Here is a 27518-nt window from a genome sequence, read left to right as displayed (position 1 = left end):
TAAGCTTGAAAGAAAAATAACCCAGGTAAAGCCTTATGTAGAGAACTAAGGCAGGAATACATCTGAAACAAAGAGAACGGCTAGAACAGAGGTATAATGGAAAAACGAAAACATAAGTAACTTTACCCAGTGAATATGCCACATAACCTTACATGAATTTTCTTGAAAGTGAATACTGAGTGCTCAGATCTTTCTTTAAATTTAATTTTTTAGAGATTGGATCTCACTATTTTGCCTTGGCTGGTTGCGAACAAATGGGCTCAAGCAATCCTCCCACCTCAGCCTCCCAAAATGCTAGGATTACAGGTGTGAGCCACCACACCTGGCCTGAATGCTCAGATCTTATATAACTTTTTTTACACCTCAGGAAAAACTTTGACATTTTCCAGGGAAACAGAAGTATTTTAGAGTTAAACTAACAAGGTGGTATGTTCTGTGATGGTAGTGATATATATATACATGGAAGAGTGATCAGTGAGTAATGAAAATACCCACTAAGTATCACTTAAAAGCTTGGTTTCTTTTTCTAATATACACCTTACTTCACCCATCAAGAGTGAGTCAAAAATACTGAATTTTTTTTTCCCCTTTTCAGGATGTCAGAAGCAGAAAGACTAGAACAAGTCCACACCAAAGCTTGAATATCCAGAGGCAGATATCTAGTTTTCTTTGTATTATGTTCAATAATTTAAATTTTTCTTCTAATTGCCAGTTTAAAACAGTTATAGGAAAGGAATAAATGAAAATCTACAGCCAACAAAATATAAGAAGGTTATAAATTAATGGGATTATCACTGTTATTTAAATATCAGCAAGTAAATACCCATGATCCAAGTAGAAGTAAAAGCATAGGCCAAGCTAGATGTATCATTTGGGATTGAGATTCTTTGGTGGCACTGGTTCCAACTATATTCAAGAGACATCTGTGCACTGTTTCAACACAGTTATCTCAGCCAGAACATCACAGAAAACTGTGAAGTCTGAGGCAAAACAGGGCTCAGAATTAAGAAAATGGAAGGGTCTGTGATCCATGTATCCTTCTTACTTTATCCTTTCTTCTCAGATCGCAATCATAGAACAACCAAACAGTTACCTTCTGAGCAGCTATGTTATGAAGCATACAGATACAACTTATCTTTACTGTGAGTTCTTTGAGAACATGTAAGGGACTCTCTGACCTAAGTGGTTCTGCAAATACAGCAAATTTAACAAAACAATGTAAAATTGTGCACAGTTTTTTGTTTTGAGACAGTCTCACTCTGTTACCCAGGCTGGAGTGCAGCAGCATGATCTCGGCTTGCTGCAACTTCCACCTCCTGAGTTCAAGCGATTCTCATGCCTTAGCCTCCCATGTAGCTCCATGAGTCTGTCTACCTCTTCAGTTGCTTGATACATTTCAAACAAGTCAGTAGAATAGTCAGTAAGTCAATGAAGAATATGCAGAATGAATAATCCATGAAAAATTAAATTCATCTTAAGAAACAAATTTCCTTATCAATAATGTAAAAATGAAAGTTAACAGAACAAATAACATTCAAAACAAAAATCTGCTGCAACCCACATAAAAATGGGCAATTATTTTCTCTCCTGTTCTCAAGAAAGCAATACCTGCAAATATGTTACATTACAATGTTTCCTCTAGCCTTTACAGAGCAGTCACATACACTCACAAAATAAAAATAAATAAAAATGTGCATCTCTCTGCTGAAAAATAATCACTCCCTTTCCCTATAAATTGTCACCAGATTTTCAACTTTAATTTTGATTTCAAAAAAACTATTAAATTTATATTTTAAAATCCCTGGGGGTAATAGAGAGGTGGGACATAGTACTAACAGTCTCACCACCTAACACTGCATTCCAATACCGTAATTATGGATTTTTTCATGTTATACCTTTCTATGCTGATATGTGCAAGATTACTTCCACATATATTTAACAGACAAACTATAATCTGTTTAACTAATTTTCTATTTCAAAGAATTTAGATGATTTCCAACTCTTCCCCACAGAAAGTAATAATGGGATGAGTATTTTTTCTGCACATAGCTTTTTGCTATGCTATTATCAACCTAATACAATTATGTGTCACTTAATGACAGGGATACACTCATCAGGTGATTTCATTGTGTGAACATCACAGAATGTACGTACACAAACCTAAATGGTATAGTCTAATACATACCTAGGATATATGGTATGACCTATTTCTCCTAGCCTACAAATCTACACAGCATGTTACTGTATTTAATAGCGTACGTAACTGTAACACAATGAAAATACTTGTGTATCTAAACATAGAAAAGGTACAGTAAAATATGGTATTATAGGTACCTCTTACGAATCCTACAGTCTTATGGGACAAGATTCTTTCTTGATGGATATGTCACTACGCAGCAAGTGACTGTATGCTATTTGTAATATATCACCCCTCTATCTTCACAGCTCCTCACTATCCTACAATAAACGTTTAGGCTGACTCACATTCATTCATTCTTATCCATCTTTGCCCTTTGTCCTTCTCTTTTCCTAACCATCTCCTTCATAAAAAAAGGTAGCTCCCTATCCCACTCACACAACCACATGCCCTCCCCACCCGCCCCACCCATAGTTTGTTTCCATGCTCTTCTTGACTTAGGCTGCTTTCTTTCATATGCATAGCAGTTTTCTTTTTTTTCATCCAACTCCTTCATGCTCATCAAGATCTAATACCCAAAAACAACTTAAAACTCACAAAGTAACCATCTCCTTTCAGACACTTTTTAACTAAAATTAATTTTATAGGTAACAGATTTGTGTATGCCACATAAAGATCACTTAAATAATGAGCTTCTTGTGTACAATAATTCAGTATGTAGTAAGGACCTAAAAACAGTGACAACTCAGTGTTCAAAATAAGCCTGATTATTTTTCTAATAAATATAGTTAAATCTTAATTCAGTTTTAAAAGATCACAATGGCAACTAAACATCATTTGCTAACCTCCTTAAAAAATACTGTCCACAACTAAACTAGTTACCTCCGAAATTGTTAGCCAAGTCAGAGTACTTATTCCACAATAGCTAAGTGACATGTTAAATCACTAAAATTATACAGATATGCCTGACAACATTTCAAGCAATTGTCCAATTCATTTACTGCTGTATTACTAATATACAAAACAAATCAAATACATAAAACTTCAGACTTAATACACCTTTGTTGGGTCCCACATTAGATAAAGATACTGAATAAGGTAAGATATGCATATGATGATGTTTTTACTCTAACACATTATTCTAAACTGGCAGCGTTTTCAAAACTTCAGTTATCTATACTCAAGTGTTAATTTACCTGCAAATCCAGTCAATTTTAAAGACACCTCCCAGCATTTTAGCACTCATTCCTGCTGGAAGCACCCAGTGTATAGGAGATCCTCCGTGATGTGATTCTGAAGAAAGTCTTGCAAACCCTAAGAGAATCATATAATAATATGTAGATGCTAATATAATTAATGTTTTTATATGTCCAAATTATTTTTATTCTTACCTTGAAATTTTCCACTCTCTCTGACAGAAAATATTAAGATAACACTCCTTGCAGATCTAAATGCAAGATTTAATTTCTTCTCATTTACAGGGAGCGTGGACCACACACCCTATATAAATGACATAAAGACCACAAAGTGAAATTAATTACAACTCTTTTGTGTTTCCAGTTATGTTTGCAAAAAAAAACTATATATTTTGGTGTGCTTTCAATTTAAGTAAGCTATAATGAAGATTTATCAGCTGTCAAAATAATAAAAACCTACGGGAAAAAATGTAGACAATTACCAATTTTACAAAATTATTAAAGCAACTAGTAAACACATGGAGACGAGGTTCAAATCTAAGGGACTAGAATTCTACATACTGAAACCAACCACCTACAATTATTTTAATATTACAACGATTTACTGTGGTAAATACATCCTGTTTGAAGGTGAACTGCAACTTAGAAGTTTGTCTTCTTGAAAAACTGTGCCTAATCAAATAATTAAAAATTACTGTATTAGTCAAGAATCTAGCATTTTTCTATTTAACTTCGTTTTTTCAAAGCAGTTTTTAAGTTCAAATTTTTATGTATCAATAGTTTGACTGAAAAGGCCTATGTTCTACCTAGAGCTGGAAGATATTTGTTAATTTCTAAAGCATTTTAACCAATTCTTCATTCATAAAAGATAAAAAGAAATGGAATAATAAGGCAGATGCTATCATTCAGCTCACACTAATCTGCTCATACAAATGACATCTCATTCAAACTAAGTGCTTACAGTTGTTCCTCAGTCTCTGTTGGGGACTGGTTCCAGGACCCATGCAGATACCAAAATCTGAGGATGCTCAAGTCCCTTATATAAAATGGCATAGTATTTGCATATAACCTATGCATACACTCCCATATACTTTAAATCACCTCTAGAATACTTATACCTAATACAATGTAAATGCTATGTGAACAGTTGTTATACTGTGTTTAAGTTTGTATTTTCTGTTGTGTTATTTCTCATTCCTTTTTCTCCTATTATTTCAATCCAGTTAGTTAAATCGAAAGATGGGGAATCCTGTGGATACTGAGGGCTAAGTGTACTTCTGCCTAAATCCACTTAAGCTACAGAGCAGAATAAGGCTATTTGGTGTACTGTTTCCTTCTGTTTGTAAAGTTTTATGGGTAGTCCTTAAGTTAGAAATACAGAATATTGACAAAAATATCGTTAGAAAAATGTCTAACTTTAAAGTTTCTGAAAATCAGTTGAAACTGTACAGTTACTCAATTTAAACCAAGAATAGCAAAACATTATAATAGCTAGTATAACACACAAATGTATTTTTGCAGCCAAATATAAAAAGAAAATTACTATCTTACAACATCCTACAGCAACTATGCATATCCTTTTTGCAAAGTCTGGAGTGGGCCTTTAAACTAATTCTTCCTTTTTCTTCTAAACACCAATGATCTTAATTTAAAAAAATAAAACTCTCCATAAAAGAATGATTTCAAAAGAACTTCAAAGTATTCATCAACCATCAACATAAAACAGTAATTGGTTAACTCGAGGTACTTTTAGAAGTGTTAGCACAATAAACAAGCCACTGAGGAAGTACAAAAACAAAAATCAACAGAAACAGGATCTTTTACAGCAAAAAGTTAAACTGTATAGCCTTCAACATTTAATATTCTGACTCCTAAAATCATCTTAAAAAAAAAGAAAACTAAAATTACAAGTAGGCTGCCTAACTACAACCCAGATCCTGACTACAACCCAGATCCTAAGTGGTAATTGCAATGTAGACCTTTAAAGCCGTAATGAAAACCGTAATACCTATGCTACTTGATACAATACAAGTCTACTTTCCCATTTAAAAATTTTAATATTAGGATAGTTTCAACAGAACTGATGCTAATACCTTAGCTTTGGCAAGAGACACATTCTCATGGTTGTTACTCTTTATGAGGAAAAATCTTGCATCCTGAAGCACATATTTGAGTTTACTGGTTTGATCTGAAAAAAAGAAACCCAAATCAATTAACCACAGGCCATTATCACACAAAGGGATCAAAACTGTACTAATTGAAATTAGCCCTCCACAACCCAGCTAAACTTTTAAAACAATCACCCATTCAACCTGGAAAGCTAAGCCACGACATGTAATAAAGCAAAGCTAAGAAAAGACAACCAGCATACTGCAAGAAAGTAAACCTAACCTAGTGATGTTCCGATATATCAAATCCATATTTAAGTATGAAAATGGTTACCAAGTTTTACAGATTTTCTTACTCAGATTCAACGGTGATAATAGACCATTATATACATACATAAATATACACACGCATCTATATATAACACATACACACATATACACACATACACCCATCCCATTTTGTCCAAAAACTAAAATATCCTGAAATGTTTGGCATTATTCTAAAAGATACGCAGTAAGAAGCAGACAGAGAGCTTTCAATGTAAGATATTATTTTTTGCTTCATGTAATATATCGGAACATTACTACATTAAAAGCAGCTATTAATGGAGAACCAATAAGGCAAAATAATAACTGTGCAGCATGCAATGAAAACAATTTCAAATTTAAATGATACCTTTTCGGACAGCACGAACGGAAGATGATAATTTCTCATGCTTCTTTTCTGAACCTGTATTTAGCCAAAGTACATTTGTTCAGATTGAGCTTTAATAGAGATAAGACAAAATTTCTACAGTCTTGTCACATAAAATTCTCATTCAAGACAAATTATTCTTCCTGGCGCACCCACACACACAAAAAAACTTCTCAATGTGTACGAGTGTTTTGCTTTTTGGGTTGTTTGGATTTTTTTAAAAGTATGTGTTTGAACAGTTTCCCACTCAGAAAACTAGTCACTGAATCATCATCTTCCAAGAAAAAAAAAGTGAAAATTCCACTTAAGCAGTAACAGAACAGGATTAAAATAATAAGAAAAAGCTTAGTTTTTCTCTAGAATTATTACACTGAACATGCCAAAAATCAGTACTAATGGACATCAACAAGTTCACACTAAACTACAGCCTCCACACGCTTTCTAAAGCAGATTACATTAGAATCAAGTCAGATATGATCACAAAATGAGAATACCTGCATATGACTCTGATGCAGAGCTTCCACTTCTATCAAAAACAATTGGAGATATGCCTCTAGCTCTCTTCCTTTCCTTCTTTTTCTCATCTAAAAAGAACAAGAGTTTTTTTTTTTAAATCACAATACAGAAACGAAGAGAAGTAATCAAACAAGAATGTATCATTACATGTCTAGTTTTTGCATAGCCCTTATATTAGTCTGTGCTCCTCTCCTGATCCCTCAATTTCCTAAGAATGTTTTATTTTAAAAATACTGTTTTAAAAGTACAGGCATCTTATTTCTCTCATTAGTTTCAAGCAAATAAAAACAAATGAAATAACTACAAAGTCAGGGCCTTAACTGGCATATATAGGTGACCGTGAATACAGTTTTCCAAGAGGGGGAAAAATTTGCAAAGCAAAAACAATTTCTTTCAAAACTGTGTCCTTTCTACACACCAAGTAACACTGTCTTAAGTCCTTATTTTTTAAAACTCCACTACCATTCTTCATCACAATTACAATTCTGATTCTATCTTAAGAGATGTGATAAACCCCTGAACCCAAAGCTTTACAAATGGAAAAAATATATATACCATAATTAGTGATTCCCTTCTGGTTGTCACTGCTTGTTTCTGTGTCTTCTATTTCATTCTCCTTAGCCATTTCCTCCCTGGATTACTGCTCTTATTTTCAAATTCAATTTAAAATTTACCCCTACAATTTTAATGGTAGCCTGTGTACTTCTGTAACAGAGCTGAAAATCTTCAGTAAATAGAAAAGGTTTGGATTACCTGTCATGTTAAGAACCAGTCCCAAGCTTAGTTTGGAACTTTATAAGCATATACATGAGGACTTGAAATGGAATACAGCTCTCCTATCTGTTTATTTTTATTTTAATTTTACCATGATAAGCTCCTTTTACTTTTCAGCTTAGAGATAAGGGAATAAGAAGAAAAAAAATGCATGTTTATTTTTATACAAACAATGGAGAGCTGAAAAAGAATAATCAGTGCCCATGTATACAATAACCCACTATATAATGACAGCTATTTAAAAAGCTTTAAATACTTATCTCCTTTAATTCTCAGATCAAGTTTACAAGATATTCTCATTACAGATGAAGAAACCTTGGATTAGACAAGTGGTTAGGCAACTAGACTAGGGTCCCACAGTTCCTGGGTGGCAGAACCTAGACTCAAGGGCAGGTCTTCTGGCTTGAGCAAGTAGAAAGGATGTTTTATAACTATTTCTGAAAGGGGATTACAGGTTTACCCGGTCTGGGGGGCTTTTTTCATTGTTCCTTTCAAAAGTTCTGATATGTTCTAATTTTTCCTCCATGGATATTTCTTTCAGGAGTCTAAGCATTATGAATGGATCAGATTTAGTGTAATTTATCTCTTGTTGCTGTTAAAAAAGAATTACTTTATGGTCCAAAGTACCAAAAAGGGCCTGCCTGGCGCATGCCTATAATCCCAGCACTTTGGTCTAGGCAGACGGATCACTTGACCTCAAGAGTTTGAGCCCAGCCTCGGCAACATAGCAAGACCCTCTTTATATAAAGACAAAACAATAATAAAAAAATTACTAAAAAGATCTGAGATAATGCAGGGAAAATAACAGAAGAAGATCCTACTCAATTGTTTTTATATAATGCTAAATCTAGCATTAGCATTAGAAATCTCCAAGGAATTTTCATCATTTTTGTATGAATAACTCCCAATGCTCTTAAGTTTATGGCTCTCTCCCCCAACTGTTACTCTTAGGTCAAAAGAACAATGAAAATCATCTAATAAATAAAGCATTATCCATCAGCCTGTTGCTTTTATAAACTTACCAAACATTCTGAGAATAAGGTAAAATGAACTGGAATCTAGAAAATTCATGACACAGAAACTAAATTGTGATCACTTTTATCTAAAAACTGATGTCTCCTAATGAAGAAGTTCCAAAACCACTCCATTTTCTTTCATAAACTATTGTATAAAAAAAAATTTCCTGCTTATTAATATAGTACCTAATGCATGTTCCACATAAGGGATTTTCCTTTAATAAGGAAAATAAAAATTTCAGGTATCTCTTTTAGAATAAACCTAATCTAGTAACAGAGTTTTGATATCAAGATTTGTTATAAAACTATAGTTACCATTTAATTTGAAATGTCTTCTCCACAAAAACAAAGTATATCAATCAAGTTACCTTACTATGGTATCACCTAGGAGCCTGTTACAATTGCAGATTTCTGGTCCTACCATTTAAGTAAGTTCCCTTTGTTTAATGTAAACAATACAAACATTAAAGTCTAAGAAATAACACAGATACAAAAAAGATTCCTACAACAAAATGTTCCCTACCCACGGGAGTGGTTTCACACATTCTCCACAATAAATGAACATTCAACACATAATGCTAATGAAATTTTTCTTATTATCTTAAATTATAAAAAATACATCCTATCAGTTTGCAAAAGGCATGATGGAAGCACAGAATTAAAGATTCCACAAGTTTTTACAACAAATCCAACTACTCATCCATTCCGTTTATCTCTACCTCCCTTGAAAAGCCTATCTTAACTCCGAAACCCAGAATTCTAGCGAACAAAAGGTTGAAAGCACTTCAGTTGCCAATCACTAGAAAATAACTGGCCATCTGTTCTACCTATACTGTATATAGTATAGATATAAACCATCTATATAGTATAAATATGTAATACATATAGTATAGATATGTACTATCTATATGTAGTATAGGTAGAGCAGATGGCCAGTTATCTTCTAGTGATTGGCAATTGAAGTACTTTTCTATACTATATATATATAAAATGTACTATTATAAATGATCAAATTCTATAATAATGAAACTGTAAATGTATTTCAAAAAATAGGAATTTTCTTATGCTTAGTACATTTTGCTTATGTAGCAATCTGGTAGCATCTTTACATAAGAGAGTCATACAGTGCTCTGTAAGTACCCTGACCTCTCCTTGCTGTACCCTCCCCCCAGGAAAGGTTCCCCTAAGCCTAGTGCCTCCAACTACCTAACAGTCATACATTTTTGTCTCATAGGTATAGAGAGGCAGGATAGACAGCATTGAAGAAATGACTCAAGACAGCTCTTACCTGATTTTTCCACAAGAATTTTATTTATAGTCTTCGTCTCCATCTTATACCTTACACCCCAGCCCTCCTGTCGACCCTGTCTCAGCCAGTCAACTGACAGACACAGAATTAGAAGAAAAGTCTGTGCTCCCAGGGAAAAAAGAAATAATTTGTTTTGATTCTGAAGCCATAAGATGGAAATCCAGGGATATTTTACCAAGGAAATACTGTAATACCCAGTGGACAGGTTTCATATGAATATACTTCAAGTACATCAGTGTTTAAATAAACTGCTGACTGGTATGAAAATCTAAGAATTTACAGAAATCTGAAATACATTTCCTTATACTGAATCAAATGGACTTGTGCTCATTTACAACACAACCAATCTGTAGCTAGGAAATGCCTTTACTAAAATATGCAAATCTTATCCAAGATTATTCAAATGTATTTATAACATTCAATGGCATATAATTATAAAAGATCACAAGACAATCCTATTAATATCCCCCATCTCCTCAACAATTTTATAATTTAAACATTTTCAAGACCGAAACCTATCAAGTTTTTTTAAAGACGAACTTTTACAAATAAAAAGTAGTACCTGATCCATCTGTGCCTGAACCAGATCTGACGGACCCATCTGTGAAGGAAACAGATTCAGAACCAGAGTCACTGGCCTCACTTCGAGTGTCATAATCATTTCCCTCCTCTTTCTGATCTCTCTCATCCTGTTCATATTCTTCTTCTTCCTCCTCCTCCTCCTCTTCTTCCTCTTCCTCCTCCTCTTCCTCCTCCTCCTCTCCATCTTCATCTACCTCTTCATCTTCTTCTGCATCTTCTTCTACCTCTTCATCTTCCTCCACATCTTCTTCCACTCCTTCCTCCTCATTCTCAGTGTTGTTGCCTTGCTCATCAGAAGAACCACTGCTGCCAGTCTCATGGTCAGAGCCATATTCTTCAGAGTTCACTTCTTCCTTAGAAGACTGGCTGGATCTGCTTGCACGTCTATCCACTTCAAGCCCAATTCTCTGATGTTTAAAGAAAAAGGGAATCAGCAGTCATATAAAAGACAAGGTCAGGGTGAATAAACAGTTCTAAAGCCTCAAAAAGAATGGCTTTCTGTTTTATATCTGCAATAACATTTACTACCTCAGAACCATCTGGCGTAGGAGATTTGGCCCTCCTTTCAGGATCCCTTTTCCGGACACAGGTTTTTTCAGGTTGATTCTTGTAAGGTTCTCTGGAGGCACTACTTGATAGACGAATTTTCCGATCAGCATCTAGACGCTTGTTTCTTTCAGATCTTTGATATTCCTCATTTTTATACTCTGTGACTGACTTTCCTTTTGTACTAACTATTCTTTTGTTATTGCTAACAGATGAGCTCAGTGGCTTAGAAACCAGTTGTCTTGAATGGACAGAAGGCTTTTGTCGTTTGGTATCAGTAGATTCCATTCGATCACTTTTTCTTTTTGATCCTTTAAAATACAAAAAAAAAAAAAAAAAAAGTAGTAGTAGTATTTGTAGTATTCCATTTATTTCACCAAAGATTGACAATAATATACATCAGGAAGGGGGGAAAAGGCCTCATTTCTTTAAAAGTCTTCTGAAAGATTTCTGCTCCAGAGTTAATCTAAAAGAAAACATAGCTTTCAACTACAGGAATAAATCCATATATTTGAAAAGTTTCACATATTAGAAAAAAAAACAGATTATCCCCATTCATATGGATATCAGTTTGTTATGTACATTAAGTGTTAACTGCCTCTAGGAACAAGTACAAAAAAGCACTTAAGTCATTTTCTTAAGAAACTGAATCTCCTCTATTTATACTGTTATTTCAAAAATAATAGAACTCTTACATACCCTTTTTCTCGTTTTTATCTTGTTCACTCTCTGGATTATACAGTTCATCATCTTGTTCTGGTACTTCAGTCAAAATATCATCTAGAACATTAAGTTCTCCATCTGCAAATAAAAAATTAATAGGGAAAAATCACTATCATTAAGCACGTACTTTTGAGTACTTACTAAGTGTGAGGTCACAAGTGCCCAGGGAGCTTTTACTTCACTTTTACACAAAAAAGCATTACATTTCAGAATCAAGACACAAGATTAATTTCTATAAAACAATAGAGGGTAAAGAATTGGCCAGTCATGGTGGCTCATGCCTGTAATCCCAGCACTTTGGGAGGCTGAGGCAGGCCAATCACTTGAGGCCAGGAGCTCGAGACCAGCCTGGCCAACATGGTAAAACTCTGCTCTGCTAAAAATATAAAAATTAGCAGGGCGTGGTAGTACATGCCTTTAACCCCGGCTACTTGGAAGGCTGAGGCACAAGAATCACTTGAACCTGGGAGGCAGAGGCTGCAGTAAGCCAAGATCGCACCACTGCACTCCAGCCTGGACGGTAAGAGTGAGTGTCTCAAAATATATATACATACATATATATACACACACACACACACATACATACACACACACACACACATACATACACACACACACACACAGAGACAGAGAGAAGTCTGGGCTATCTGGTCTACAAAGCCAGGAGTATACATCTCAGAAGGCATGAAAAGATATATTGGAGCATAAAAAGAAAATATAAGAATGTCTCTATTTTTACCTCATTCTTAAATTTCTAAAATTTCTGATGGCTTTAAAATGTGTACAATAAATTAGTATAGAAATACATATGTACAACCTATAAATACACATTTACCAAAAATGTGCACTCCACAATTACAAAGGGAAAACAACTTTACAGGGGAGAAATGTCGCACAGGCCAAATTAACCAGGTAATTAAAGTTAATTAACATCACCAGTAATGAGACAAATCAATATCATGGACCTCCTGTTACAATGCTCTGAGAACAGAACTATGCTTTTGTAATGTTCTATGCAAAATGGAAAAGCTGAACCTACATGAGGAAAAATCAGACAAACCCAAATTAAAGCGTATCCAAATATGTCACTGTCATGAAACAAAGAGTAAGAACTATTACACATCAAAGCAGACTAGAGAAGCATGAAAACTGAACACAGCCCACAATATTGGATAACTGGAAAAACTGGTGAAATCTGAATAGTTTATATCAACGTAAATGTATCCCATTTAACGTGTTTATCAACGTTATTTGGTGAACTCGAACATCTGCACGTCTATTTCTTCATCTACTAAGTAATGAATGATTAAACATGTCTTATTCTATATGATTTGTATATATATTTTTAAAATAATAAAATTTTAAAGTGACAAAATATTTTTAAGAAGTAGTAAGCATTAGTTAATATTCGTTGTCTTGAAAAAGGTTGTAAATATCAACGTTATTTTTCTAATTTTGACTGTACTACGGTTAAGTCAAAGAAAGTCCTTATAAGACATATTTAAGCATTCAGGGACAAAGCTGTATTATGTCTAAAACTTACAAATGGTTCAGGAAAAAATGTGCACATACGCACGTACACACACACACAGACACACAGAATGAGACAAACGTGACAAAATGCTAATATTCGCAGAATGTGGCTGGAGACTAAAAGAAAATTCTTCACACTGCACTTGTAGCTATTATGTTTATGTGAAATTATGTCAAAAAGGAAGTTAAACGAAAAAATTATCAATGCGCTATATAATAAAAAAAGTTTAGAGCCTGCTGGTGTGGACTGTAAAAGCATAAAACTTACTCAGACAAGGGAACTATGACTATATTGACATATTCAACGATCATGAGAGCATAAAACTCAGTTTTGTCCCCACTTCCACCTTGTCCAACAAGACAAACCTTAGAAATACACACAAATACCATTTTAAATTTTAAAATAATGTGCTAATGCTAATAGTAAATGTTTAAACATTATTCCAATACCAAAAAAATTTTTCCAAATTTAAGTTGTGCCAAAGAGGAAGTATAAAGCAATGAAAACTGATGAGACAGAACAATTATATTTGTGGCTTCAGGGAAAAAACAAAGCCCACTTGAATTACAGCAAAGTCTATTAATTAACCTGGGGGCTATAAACAGGTTAACGGGGATTCAAATTTTCCCCAAAGTGGGAAAGAAATCAGTGACTGAAGAGAATAGTTAATACAAATGATAAGAAGGTTACACGGGAAATGGAAAAGATAACATTTTCCTTTATATTTGAGGACAGACACAGTCTAAAGATATCTGTAAACTACTATGTCTGGAATAGCAAAATTGATTATTTTGGGTGGTACCAATGCTGATATGTACTTTCTATCATTTTTCTAAAATGAAAACAGGTTACATGGGTTTTCATTTTTGTTTACTTTTTAAAAATCTTATTTAAAATCCAGACATGTCAAACAAAAAAGCTTCTCTCATCATCTAGACTCATGTTTTTGCTAAGACAAAATTCCTTCAAGATCTGAACGGTGGCAAACACCATTTTTGGACTCTACATCATAAATAAAAAAAAATAGTTTGACAGAAGTAAATCCACGTTTTACAGATGTTTAATAAGTACTGGGTCAAAGTTCACTAATCAATAAAAAAGTAGATCCAACAGGTCTTCACAGAATCAAATACATTTGCAGAAAACAAAAAGAAAAAATTTAAGACTATCAAATGAAATAGGCAAATATAATGCTATGCAAATCTTTTCATAAAATCACTAGATCTTATTTGGAAATATCACCCCCGAACCCTGAACATTTATATATTATACACTTTAGACATGCTAAATTTAATACAGAATGAATTCTGCAGAATGTTAATTTAAATAAATTTAAGTTTCAAAGACACTTAAAGCCTGGTTTTCCTATAAAAGGGGGTATTACTGTTTTAAAAAGTTTTAATGAATTCAAATTCAGACATTGGTTGCAGTTTTACAAAGCACCTGTAACCTTTTTCAAGACAACAAATATTAACCAATCCTTACTACTTTTTAAAAATACTTTGTCACTTTAAAATCTTATCGTTTTTAAAATATATATACAAATCATATAAAGTAAGGCATGTTTAATCATTCATTACTTAGCAGATAAAGAAACAGAAGCGCAAATGTTCTAGTTCACCAAATACACTTGTCTAATAACAAACAGATTAGTATGAAGTTCTGGCTTTACAAATCTACAGTTAAATTAGATGGGGAACAATAAAAGCACCTTTAACCAAAGTATAAAGAACACAAATGCAAAATATTAAAAGGATATATATACTAGAACATAAATTTCAAATTAGTGCACCAGAAAGCTCTATATCTTTAACATTACAACATTTAAAATCTACTGAAATATTCAAAATCAACTATAACATCCTCACTTAAATGATGTACACACTTTTATCCATATTACAGTCCATAACATCAATTAACTGTGTGGTTTTACCACAAACTGGCAAACTAAAACCTACAGGATAAACGTGGCCCACTGCCTGTTTAGAATGGTCTGCAAGAATGGTTTTTACATTTTTAAGGTGCTTATTAACAAGGGAAAAAAAAAAAAAAAGCAAAGAATATGTCAGAAAACACTTACAGCCCACAAAGCCTATCTGGCCCTTTACAAAGAGTTTTGCCAACCCCTGACAAAATACAAATGACCAAATTTTAAGTTACTTTTCTCCATCATTGAAACTCCTTATATATATACTGGAATATGATATACAAGGGAAAAAGTCTTGGAGGTTAAGAAAATACAGGTTATAGCTTACATTTAAGTATCAGGAAATTCCCAGTCTTTCTGAGTTCAAGATTCTTCACCTCTGATAAGAGGCACTTAAAAAAGATCAGTTTTGGGGACAAGAAAAGGAGGACATTTGAATCTTCTATGAGTTTTCAACCTTTAAGACTCTCCTTCCTTATCACTATCGGACTTTAAGAGGTTGCCTGCCCCAATCCTCTTGCTAATGGGCTACATGATATATATAAAACCTGGTCCAGAACACAAAACAAAATCCCTTCTTCAACAAAACAGGTATGGTATATACATACATGTTCCAATTATCTACTGCTGTGTAAGATGATCACCCTAAAACTTGACTTAAAACAGTAACATTTTTCATTATGGCTCATGGTTCCGGGGCTCGACCTGGGTCTCCCATGTGGCTGCTGTTAAATGGGGCTAGGGCTGGGGCTGAAATCATCTGAAGCCTTGTTCATTGACAAGTCTGGCTGATGTCTAGGCTGGGAAGATTCAAAGCTGGAGCCTCTCCAATTCTCTCTGTGTGATTACTCATTACTATGGCAGCCACAAGTAGGCAGACCTCTTACATGGTGGTTTAGGACATTCGTGTCCCAATAGAGAAAGGACCAGGGAGAAATCCAGCAACACTATCACAGTATTTATTCATCACAAAAGCTTACATAGGTTCAAAGGGAGGGGACACATACTCTAATCACTGTTGACAGAAGTGTCATATATAATACATGACAGATGTTTCCAAAATGACGATAGTTTTAAGGATAAATATTTTAATTATATACGTGAAGTGCATTTTTAGTAACAAAAAAATTCATTTAAATAGGTCAGTGTTAAAGCTTATAGTCTCTGGCCATAACCTTCACTGACTTGAAAAAGTACACTTTCCATACATTTTAATTATTTTTTTTAATGTAGAATGAATTACAAAAGCAGAAACATTTTAATACTCTCACAAGTTACTGCTATTAAAGACTATAATCATCACTGGCATATCCATTTTTAAGAAGAATTATCTCTTTAAGATATAAAGTAATACCCACTAGTTCTAGGTTGACTTTCTTTAACCTACTTGAACAAATGTTTTTAACCATTTCCTTTGTCCTGAAATTTAACATTATTGATATTCTATATAAATAGAAATATGTATGCTTTCAATTACTTCACAATAGTTTGACAGTAGCATCCCAACCCAAGAATAATAACAGTAAACAAAGATTAGAAATGCCAGGTTACGAAAAGGTCTATAAACATACAATTCATGCACTACAAAAATCCTAATTTCTATGACACAAAGCACTTCACATTGAAAGTTTTTTTTGGAGGTCTATATAGAGAACTATACAGACATTAAAAATAACTTTTTTTTTTTTTGTAGACGGAGTCTCGCTCTGTCACCCAGGCTAGAGTGCAATGGCACAATCTGGGATCACTGCAACCTCCACCTCCCAGGTTCAAGTGATTCTCCTGCCTCAGTCTCCCGAGTAGCTAGGATTACAGGCGCCCACCACACCATGCCCAGCTAATTTTTGTTATTTTTAGTAGAGACAGGGTTTTGCCATGTTGTCCAGGCTGGTCTCGAACTCCTGACCTCAGGTGATCCACTTGCCTTGGCTTCCCAAAGTTGGGATTATAGGCATGAGCCACCGCGCCTGGCCTTTAAAAAAAATCACTTTAAATCTCTTAAAAAAAATTTTTTTTTTTTGAGACAGACTTGCTCTGTTGCCTAGGCTGGAGTGCAGTGATATGATCTCAACTCACTGCAACCTCCACCTCCCAGGTTCAATCAATTCTCCCTGCCTCAGCCTCCCAAGTAGCTGGGATTACAGGAACCGCCACCAGGCCCAGCCAAATTTCTGTATTTTTAGTAGAGAAGGGTTTTTGCCATGTTGGCCAGGCTGGTCTCGAACTCCCGACCTCAGGTTAAAATCTATAAAATTTTGTTCCAAAATTAAGATGTCACAAAAAGATGGATTTTTTTAATAATGTGCCAGTGCAACAAATAAGCTTAATAAAACAATCCTACATTAAACAGTATTTACATTTAGAGCTAAAATTCAAATCCATCCAAAAGTTTTATACTAGCAGTCTATAGAATAAACTCAGCTCTTCAATGCTGTTTTAAAAAATTCTAAGGATTTAATATGAAAACCCACTTAAAAATATACTACTTGATTATTAGGGGCCCTGAAAACAACCAGCTGGAGTAGTCTAGTCTTCTGTTAAGACACAGAGAAGGTAACATATGTCAAAGATTTGCATGAGACAATCTGGGTTTGTATCTGGTGAATCAGTGTATTTACTATCACTACCTGAACAAAGAGCATGCTGGCTCTTTAAAAAAAGACAAAACAAAAAACCCATGATATATTACCTAATGTATTAAGCAAGTACTTTATCTGCCAGATTCTGGTATGCACACATATCTGCAAACCCTGCATAACACTGATCTTAAACTTCAAAAAAACTCAAGGCTCAGTTTAATATACTAAGGCACAGGAACATCAAACTAGTTTTAGTATACAGTATATAATACTTTGGGAAAGAGGAGGAAAGCTAAAGGGACAATCCTACTCAACTGCAGATTAACTTCCCTGACAGTTGCAAGCACTGTGTTGTCAGATCTTCCACATTTTCAAGAGGACTCTGAAACCCAGATTTTTATTTGGAATTGCATGACTTTTAAGTGCTGCCTCAATTAAAAACGAAACAGTTGGCTGCTAGATTCCATAGTTGGCTGCTAGATTCCTCTGTGAAAGTATAATCATGTGTGAATGTTTTGTATTAATATTATAATCAGAAACTATTAGCAAAATGAGTTTTGAGGTAAAGGTATAGATACCCAGGATATAGGAAGTAAACAAGGACATAAAAAGAGTAACAGGTCGGGCATGGTGGTTCACACTTGTAATCCCAGCATTCTGGGAGGCCAAGGCAGGTGTATAGCTTGAGCTCAGGAGCATGAAATCAGCTTGGGCAACATGACGAAACCCCATCTCTACAAAAAGCACAAAAATTACTGGTGCGCACCGCACCTGTACTATCAGCTACTCAGGAAGCTGAAGTGGGAGAATCACCAGAGTCCGGGAGGTCGCAGATGCAGTGAGCCCTGATCGCACTACTATACTTCAGCCTGGACAACAGAATAAGACTCTGTCCCCCTACAACTAAAAAAAAAATCATCATTATTTTTAAAGCCTGTTCAAAAACTGACAAGATGTTAGAAATAACAAAGCTAGCTGTTTGTTGCTTGGCTGGGAGATTTTTGTTTTAGGTAAACATGGAAACTTAAAATTTACCATAATCTTTACATTCTTGTCCAGGAAGGTCACAAACCTTAACTCCAGGGATACCAGGGTAGAAAACTAACCTTCATCTGGGACAGTCATTTTTTACTGCAGAAGCTTCTGGGTCAGAGGACTGCACTATTTATTAAGATGTGAGGTTCCAGCATCAGACTAAGATTTAGTATTTAAAGAAAGTTAAATATTAAATATATTACACATTTTTTTTCTAACACAAGGTACCAAAATAAATTATATTTTAACTCATTTAATATAATTTTAGTGGGATTTGGCAATGAAGTAAGATTACTAGAACCTCCCCCTTCTATATCTTGTAATGTACATTGTACGTTTAGACTAGTTTCTCAGTTTTTGTCATTCAAAATTCTCATTCCTCCAAATGAAGTTTAAAAACTTGGATTTCCCATCCAAAATTGCTGTCTTCTAAAAAATATACAATTTAAGTGCAAAGAAAGCACTTAAAATGTTCTACCTTACTTCTCCTATAGATAAAATGAATATATTGGAATATCAATTACATACTCTATGCTTTACACAGCCCAAACTAAAGTGAACCAGGAAAGGCAATTTTATCCTAAGAAATTACTATAGCGAGAGCCATAGTATATACACAGTCATGTGCCACAACATTTTGATCAATGATGAAATGCATATACAAACGACAGTGGTTCCCTTAAGATTATAATGCCTCATCTTTACCATTTTGATGTTCAGATACACAAATACTTCCCATTGTGTTACTACCGCCTACAGTAGCATGCTGTACAGATTTGTTGCCTAGGGACAATAGGCTATACCATACAGCCTAGATATACCACCGAAGTTTGTGTAAACACACTATGATAACACAACGAAACCACCTAACAATGCCCACCTTCACTGATAAATGACACATAACTATGTGTGTGCACAAGACTCTGTGTGTGTGTATACAGATTTGTATACGCCTGAATGTAACCATGTGTATAACAGCTAGGCATGGTGGCTCACGCCTGTAATTCCAGCACTTTGGAAGGCTAAGGCGGGCAGATTGCTTAAGCCTAGGAGTTCAAGATAATCCTGGGCAACATAGGAAGACCTCGTCTCCACTAAAAATAAAAAATTAGCTGGGCATGCTGGTACACACCTATAATCCCAGCTACTAGAGAGGCTGAGATGGGAGGATCACTTGAGCCCTGGGAGGTTGAGGCTGCAGTGAGCCATGACTGCCCCCCATTGCACTGTGGCCTAGGCGATAGAGGCTGTCTGAAAACAACAACTGTGTGTATATATACAGTAGTCCCTCACTTACCCAAGGTTTTGCTTTTGAGGGTTTGTTACCCCCAGTCAACTGAGTCAATCACTGTCCAAAAATACAAAAATGGAAAATTCCAGAAATAAATAATTTATAAGTTTTAAACTGTGCGCTAAGTAGTGTGATGAAGTTATGCACCGTCTCACTCTGTACTACCTGGGAAGTGAATCATCCCTTTGGTCAACAAATATTTGCATTACATATGTTACCTGCCATTAGTCATTTAGCTAACTGTCTCGGGTAGTAGATCAACTGTCCACATATGGCAGTGCCAGTGTTCAAAGTAACCCTTATTTTACTTAATAAGAGGCCCAAAGCACAAGAGTAGTGATGGTGGCATATTGTAATGACTGTTCTACTTTATTATTGTTGTGGTTCATCTCTTACAGTCCCTAACTTATAAATTAAACTTCATCATAGACATGTACATATAGAAAAAAACACAGTATATACCGGATTTAGTAATATCCATTGTTTCAGGTATTCACTGTGAGTCTTAGAACATATTTATCAGGAATAAAGCTAGTAGAGTTTGGGGGTGGGGGGAAAAGTGTTGTATAACTTAAACTGAGAAACTCTTAGCTTTGGTTATCACACTGCACATGTCATATAACCAATCAGTTAACGAAGTCCAACCTGGTAAATATTCAAGGTACTAAAACACAATTACTGTATACAAGGAACCCAGTGAACAAGACAGATGTACTCTGAGCCCTCAGGGAGCTTCCAGTTGGGTAATGTAGAAAACATGTTATTTTTAATGCAGTAACTCATTACACATTACTCATACACGTTTTGGATAGATTATTTTTTAACTGTTCTTTGTAGGAAACTTTGTAAAAGCTTAATAAAATTTATACAAGGTGTCTGCGATAACAGAAAAGATGCGTATTTCCTCCTTATATAGAAAAATAGCATTTAATATTAGCTAACACCAACATTGTAACACTTTTCAAATCCAGTTTATTGGGCAAATTATCACCACAGGAATGACAGGGAGCTAGCAATCTGCCCAGTTATATGGGTTTCAGCTTCTAGGTATGAGTATTATAGAAGCATAATTATAGATTATAGAAATTAATGTCTGCCGGGCGCGGTGGCTCACGCCTGTAATCCCAGCGCTTTGGGAGGCCGAGGCGGGCGGATCACAAGGTCAGGAGATCGAGACCACGGTGAAACCCCGTCTCTACTAAAAATACAAAAAATTAGCCGGGCGCGGTTGTGCGCGCCTGTAGTCCCAGCTACTCGGGAGGCTGAGGCAGGAGAATGGCGTGAACCCGGGAGGCGGAGCTTGCAGTGAGCCGAGATCGCGCCACTGCACTCCAGCCTGGGCGACTCCGTCTCAAAAAAAAAAAGAAATTAATGTCTTTATTACCCAGATAGGTGCAAAACCCTTAATTCAAGAACTCTACGAACAGGAGTCTTTTCACTGTTCTGTGATTAATATAATTGCCAATTTCTGCAACTTAGACGCATTCGTTATCAAGATCTTAAACCATTTATGGAATCATTTGAGAAGGAACTTAACGTTTGTGACATGACTGAGATTTTTTAGAGGGTTTATCCTCATAATTTCCTGTTTCATGTTAAGCAATAAAGCACTTAGAGTACCATTTTTCCTTAAGAGAGGAAGAGCCAAGTATTGATTCTAACTATAAAGCTAGGCAGCATGCAATGATGATCAAGTAAATGATACAACCTGTAGGTTACCTAAAACTCTCCCAAAAACAAATAAACAATTTCAGTAGGTAGGTGCTAGTTCTCCATGTAGCCCAGAAACAATCTTTGTTCTAAACTATAAAGATAAAGCACTTATATAAACTTTTTAAATAAAGTTATGAAAATTAAATTAAAAAAAAAAAACTAAGCAAATGTGAGGCAAAGAACCTTCTCAAAAGTGGGGAAACGCATCCTATGTATAGACAACAGGTGACATCACTACTTCCCAATAATAGCTATACAGTTTATGTATTTGTATTGCATTATCACCACTAAATCATTTCTAAAGCAAAACTTTTAAAATCATCTACTTTTCTTCTTCAATGTGCATTACTGCGTCTACTCTATCAATGACTTGTAAATATTTTCACATTAGACAACGAATTCTTGAGAAGTACTGAATTTCACTTATGTTTGTGTTTGGTTCATTTCGCCCACCACAACCACTACAGACTCCCATATCCACAGCTCATAAATTACAATCAGATGTTTGCTGAATACTTACTAATTAAAAGTATGTATTTTTAATAACTGAGTTAACTAAGTAAAAGCAGTTTCTTTTACTAACACCATGCAATCCTATGTTCACATTCCTTCTCGATTTCTCAGAAAAAAACAAAAAACAAAACACAAACCCAGGGAGATTTTTTAGCATTTAGTTTAAGGATGGAACATCAAACTGCTATAACCCAATCAAAGAACTGCTTTAGGATAAGGGCAGTATCTTAAACATATTCCCACCCACTCCACTTTCCAAGCTTGTCCCTATCCTAGGGCAGTTCACTGAACCATGAAGACTCTCCTGATGTAGAAACCAGAAAAATTAAGAAAAAAGGATCACAGGCCTAAGTAACTTGACTCTAGAGCCCACTTAACAAACCCCCACAAAAATCTCCCAAATCAGTTAGGCACACAGAAGAGATGTGTGAGACACAGAGCAGCGACCGTGTCATATTATTAACTAAAATCTTTCCAAGACTATTATGTTAATCTTAGGGTTGAAAAAGATCTTAAAGCAGCATTTAATCTAAACCACTCTCCAGACAGATATTGATGTAGGACCTACATTAACATCTCTAGGGCTTGGGAACTTAGTATATCTTTCCATTATAGCAACATCACTTCTCCCTACATGTTACTGAAATTTATCCCTCCAACTCTCTATAACTTGCATCCATCTGTTTCTGACTGTACCCTCTGGGACCTACACACGTTTTTCTAGCATAATAGACCCAGGATTTCTTTGTCAGCCTAAGTTACATAGTTATCTTTCCAAACTAAGTATTCATTTTTCCAAGTACTATGTTTTTCCAAAATGAGTATTCGAGGAACAAAACGGCTAGTTCCCTTTGCCTACTGAACAGGAACAGCCAGAAGTTATTTGCAGATATTTCTCAAGATTAATAATCTGCCAGTGCCACTTCTTAAACATGCTCACTTACCACACTACTAGTGTTGATCGCGGCATTTGGGGTTCTCAAATTTTAGTCTAACAGAAATGGTTGTCCTGAAAATACGCATTACATCCGCATGATCCTACCAGGAAATAAACCTAGGAGCTTGCAACTCAGAAGGGCCCCCTCTCAGCCCAAGACAGCTAAACGGAAAATCAAGCCTGAAATCCGGATCAAAGAAAAACCCTACCGAGATGAAGTGTTAGGCCATATGGAGACCGAGGACGAAAGGGCAGGCCTGGTCTCCGCCAATGAGTCCAAGTGTCTCGGTGGGGGCGACCGGCTCCTCACGAGGCAAGCTAACCTCCCCAACCCCCACTCCCGCCCCGCAACGACGACCACTGCTCCATCACTCCACTCCTGAGCCCCAGCCTCGCCTCCGCCCGTCACCTTTCTCCGCTCTAACCTTTCTCCTCCCGACTGTCGGCCGCCATTGCTCCCCTTCGGTTTCCGCCGCTGCCGCCGCCGCCGCCGCCGCCGCCGCTTAGACGCGACTCGCGCGGGTGCCGCAGCCGCGGCAGAAGCACGGGCCCGTCCGTCAGTCCGTCCGCCCGGCTGCGCGCGTCGCACTTGGCCTCTTTAACACTCAGCCTTCTCGACTCTTCCCTCTTTTTCTCTTTCTCCCTTCCTTTCACTCCAGCTTCCAGCCGCCTAGGCCCAGCCTTCTCGTTAGGGCTCAGACTCGAGCGAGGGTATGGGGGAGGGAAGGGAAACAGATGGCGACGGCGGGCGGCGCTAAAATGGAGCCTGCTTCCTGCGCGAAACAATCCCGCTCCCGAAATGCCGTGCGCTGTTTACGCTTCGTTCCTCTCTGGGAACGTCACAGTACGGAGAGGGGCGGGGAGGCGGGACGTGCAAAAGAACGTGACGTGACGTCAGCGCGTCACCCCGCTGCTCTCAGCCCGCTGGTACCTGGAAGGAGTCTTATGCAGAGATTAGGTTGCCCAGGCTGTTCATGGAGTTCCGGCTGTGCTGGCTATACCCGGATGGCGTAATTTTCCAACCTGAAACTCTTAGTGGGGTGCCTGCCAGGCCTTTTTAGCTAGAGTCTCTCTAAAGGACTCCTGATTCAGTTCGGGAAATCGGAGTCTTATTTAGGACAAGTCTGGGTGAATCCTTTATGTTTACCAGATGTGCTTTCTTAGTTGGGGTTCCACTCTTACCCAAAGGCAATGCAGCATGCAACCAGCTCCTTTGTAGTCACAAAAGCCTACTCGTTTTTGTTTGTTGTGAGACGGATTCTCGCTCTGTCGCTAGGCTGGAGTGTAGCGGCTCCATCTCCGCTCACTGCAACCTCTGCCTCCCAGGTTCAAGCGATTCTCCTGGCTCTGACTCCCAAGTACCTGGGATTACAGGCGCCCGCCACCATGCCCAACTAATTTTTTTTATTTATAGTAGAGACGGAGTTTCACCATGTTGGCCAGGATGGTCTCGATCTCTTGACTTCATGATCCACCCACCTCGGCTTCCGAAAGTGCTGGCTCACAGGCGTGAGCCGCCACGCCCGTCCTAGGTTTGTTTTTAATTGGGGAAAGAATTGTATCGTAATATGTCTTTGTAATTAACAACTAATTTAAACATGTATCAAGGCCCTGGGGCACAAAATTGATTAAAGCAGACCATCCAGGAATCGAAACTACAGAAGAAATGACCAGTAGATACATAACTACATAGTGTGGTAAAATCTGCAAGAGAAACTTGCTTAAGATTCATTATCCAATGGAAAGAAAATCTAATTTTGCTTCCCTGAACTATAACTGAATTATAAGGGTAAGAAAAATCTGCAAAAAGGTAACTAAGTAAGTTTATGATATGAAGACAAACTGGCAAACTAATTTCATATTCAGAGAAAGACAAGTAGTCTAGAAGTCTAGAATGTAGTACCTCTTTTTTTTTTTTTCCTTGAGACTTGGTCTCACTGTCACACAGGCTGGAGTGCAGTGGTGTGATCGTGGCTCACTGCAACCTTGGGCTCAAGTGATCCTCCCACCTTAGCCTCCCCGGTAGATGGAACTACAGTCATGCTCCACCACACCCGGCAAATTTTTTGCATTTTTTGTGGAGATGGTGTTAGCCATGTTGCCCAGGCTAGTCTCTAACTCCTGGGCTCCAGCAGTCTTCCCACCTCGGCCTCCCAAAGTGCTGGGATTACAGGTGTGGAGCCACCAGGACTGGTCCTGTTTCTAGGACCTTAATTGGACATTAACTTGAATATATGAACCTGCACACACCACAAACACACACACATTAAATAATATCTGATGATCCTGAGGAATTGCTATTTGTATTTTTAGTTGTAATAAGTTATTTTTTTTAAAAAAGAATTTCTTACAATTTCATGATGCATATGAAAATATTTGCAGGCCAGGTGCAATGGCTCACACCTGTAATCCCAGCACTTTGGGAGGCTGAGGTGGGCGGATCACCTGAGGTCAGGAATTTGAGACTAGCCTGACCAACATGGTGAAACCCCGTCTCTACTAAAAATACAAAAATTAGCCGGGCGTGGTGGCGTGTGCCTGTAGTCCCAGCTACTCGGGAGGCTAAGGCAGAAGAATTGATTGAACAAGGGAGGTGGAAGTAGCAGTGAGCTGAGATTGTGCCACTTTCACCACAGCCAGGACAACAGAGCTAGACTGTGTCTCAAAATAATAATAATAAATATTTGCAAATGAAATTATATGGTATCTGGGATTTATCAAAATAAACTGGTGGCAGGTGTAGGAAAGTGGGTGGGAGAATAGATTAAACAAGTCTACCCATGAGTTAATAATTGTTGAAGCTGAGAGATACACATGTGAAAGGAAAATCTTCCCCAAATCACTAAGCCAAAGGAAGAAGTCAAGCTGGTGATTGATGTCTCACGTATCCCTAAAATGTATAAAATGAAGCTGTGCACGAACACGTTGGGCACATGTCATCAGGACAGCTTGAGGCTGTGGTGGGCTCTTTCTTAACCTTGGCAAAATAAACTTTCTAAATTGATTGAGACTTGCCTTAGATACCTTTTGATTTACACATACATTAGTAGATATTATAGTCTCTTCTCTACTTTTGGCAATTTGAGTTTTCTTTAATAATTTTTATAAGGGCCAGGCGCGGTGGCTCAAGCCTGTAATCCCAGCACTTTGGGAGGCCGAGACGGGCGGATCACGAGGTCAGGAGATCGAGACCATCCTGGCTAACACAGTGAAACCCCGTCTCTACTAAAAATACAAAAAACTTAGCCGGGCGAGGTGGCGGGCGCCTGTAGTCCCAGCTACTCGGGAGGCTGAGGCAGGAGAATGGCGTGAACCCGGGAGGCGGAGCTTGCAGTGAGCTGAGATCCGGCCACTGCACTCCAGCCTGGGTGACAGAGCGAGACTCCGTCTCAAAAAAAAAAAAAAAAAAAAAAAAAAAATTTATAAGGAAGAGCAAAAGAAAACAGCCAAGTAATTTAGAAGATATAAAAATGCCGTTTTCCGTGATTCTACATTTGTCCTATTAGAACTAAGGAGTAATTTTTAATGTAAATAGAATTCCATATGTGCATCTTTGTTATTAAAATAAGTTTATGGGGCCAGCTGCAGTGGCACATGCCTGTAATTCCAGCCCTTTGGGAGGCCGAGGCAGGTGGATTGCTTGGGCTCAGGAGTTTTAAGACCAGCTTGGGCAACCTGGCGAAACCACGTCGTGCACACCTGTAGTCCCAACTTCTCTGGGGGCCGAAGGGGGAGGATTGCTTGAGCTGGTGAGGTTAAGGCTGCAGTGAGATGACTACACTCCTGCACTCCAACCTGGGCAACAGAGTGAGACCTTGTCTCAAAAAATAAACTGAAGTAAGTTTATGTTAAACTAAGAGCACAGCTGTAAAAAAAAAAAAAAAAAGTGGTTTTTAATTCAGTCATGTTAGTAAATAGGAAAAGTTGTTGAGGTTATAAAGAGTGAACTCTAGATATGTTGAACATCGGTCTGAAGGTACTGTATAGTGATTAAGAGAGTAAGCTTTGCAGTCATAATGACCTGGGTACAAATTCCAGCTCTGTCTCTCAATAGCATGAGACCTTAGAGAAATTAATTTCTAATCTTTAGTGTCTTCATAAATGGGAATTTAGAAATAATTTCTGAAGGATTGTTATAATGTTTCAAATGATTTTTTTTTAAAGGCAGTTAAGTGATCAATAAGCTGGAGCTATTGTTATTTTTATTGTTCCTGTAGTTCAGGAAAGATGGATTTTTCTAACAATTATTGTTGGTGAACTTAAACAGAAAATGTAATATTGAGGGACTCAGATTTTTGGCCTAGCTATGGGTGGAAATAACTTTCTGGGTAAAGATGCTAAACTAAAAACGTACAGCCGAAAATCCTCTTCAGACCTGAGGGATCATC

The 27518-nt window shown here is 36.8% G+C and overlaps 1 protein-coding gene across 7 annotated transcripts in view; it reads right to left on the bottom strand.

Annotated features, from left to right (window-relative positions):
* YTHDC1 (YTH N6-methyladenosine RNA binding protein C1) overlaps positions 1-23931 on the bottom strand; it is a 36192-nt gene extending 12261 nt beyond the window's left edge. For 2 of the 7 annotated variants that reach the window (XM_074039909.1, XM_074039910.1), the window contains exons 1-9: positions 23556-23931; positions 11578-11679; positions 10861-11344; positions 10313-10739; positions 6630-6719; positions 6118-6171; positions 5427-5521; positions 3529-3637; positions 3334-3451 (exon numbers count right to left, since the gene is read on the bottom strand). In XM_074039909.1, the coding sequence (XP_073896010.1) occupies positions 3334-3451; positions 3529-3637; positions 5427-5521; positions 6118-6171; positions 6630-6719; positions 10313-10739; positions 10861-11166 (1199 nt within the window). In that variant the 5' untranslated portion in view covers positions 11167-11344; positions 11578-11679; positions 23556-23931. The remainder of the gene's footprint in view (positions 1-3333; positions 3452-3528; positions 3638-5426; positions 5522-6117; positions 6172-6629; positions 6720-10312; positions 10740-10860; positions 11345-11577; positions 11680-23555) is intronic. The other 5 variants (XM_005555182.5, XM_005555180.5, XM_074039911.1 and 2 more) reach the window with 3 other exon arrangements.
* Between the last annotated feature and the right edge of the window lie 3587 nt (positions 23932-27518).

The sequence above is a fragment of the Macaca fascicularis genome, chromosome 5 (genome assembly GCF_037993035.2).
Source record: "Macaca fascicularis isolate 582-1 chromosome 5, T2T-MFA8v1.1".
Lineage (NCBI taxonomy): Eukaryota > Metazoa > Chordata > Mammalia > Primates > Cercopithecidae > Macaca > Macaca fascicularis.
This window is presented reverse-complemented; position numbering and strand designations above follow the sequence as displayed.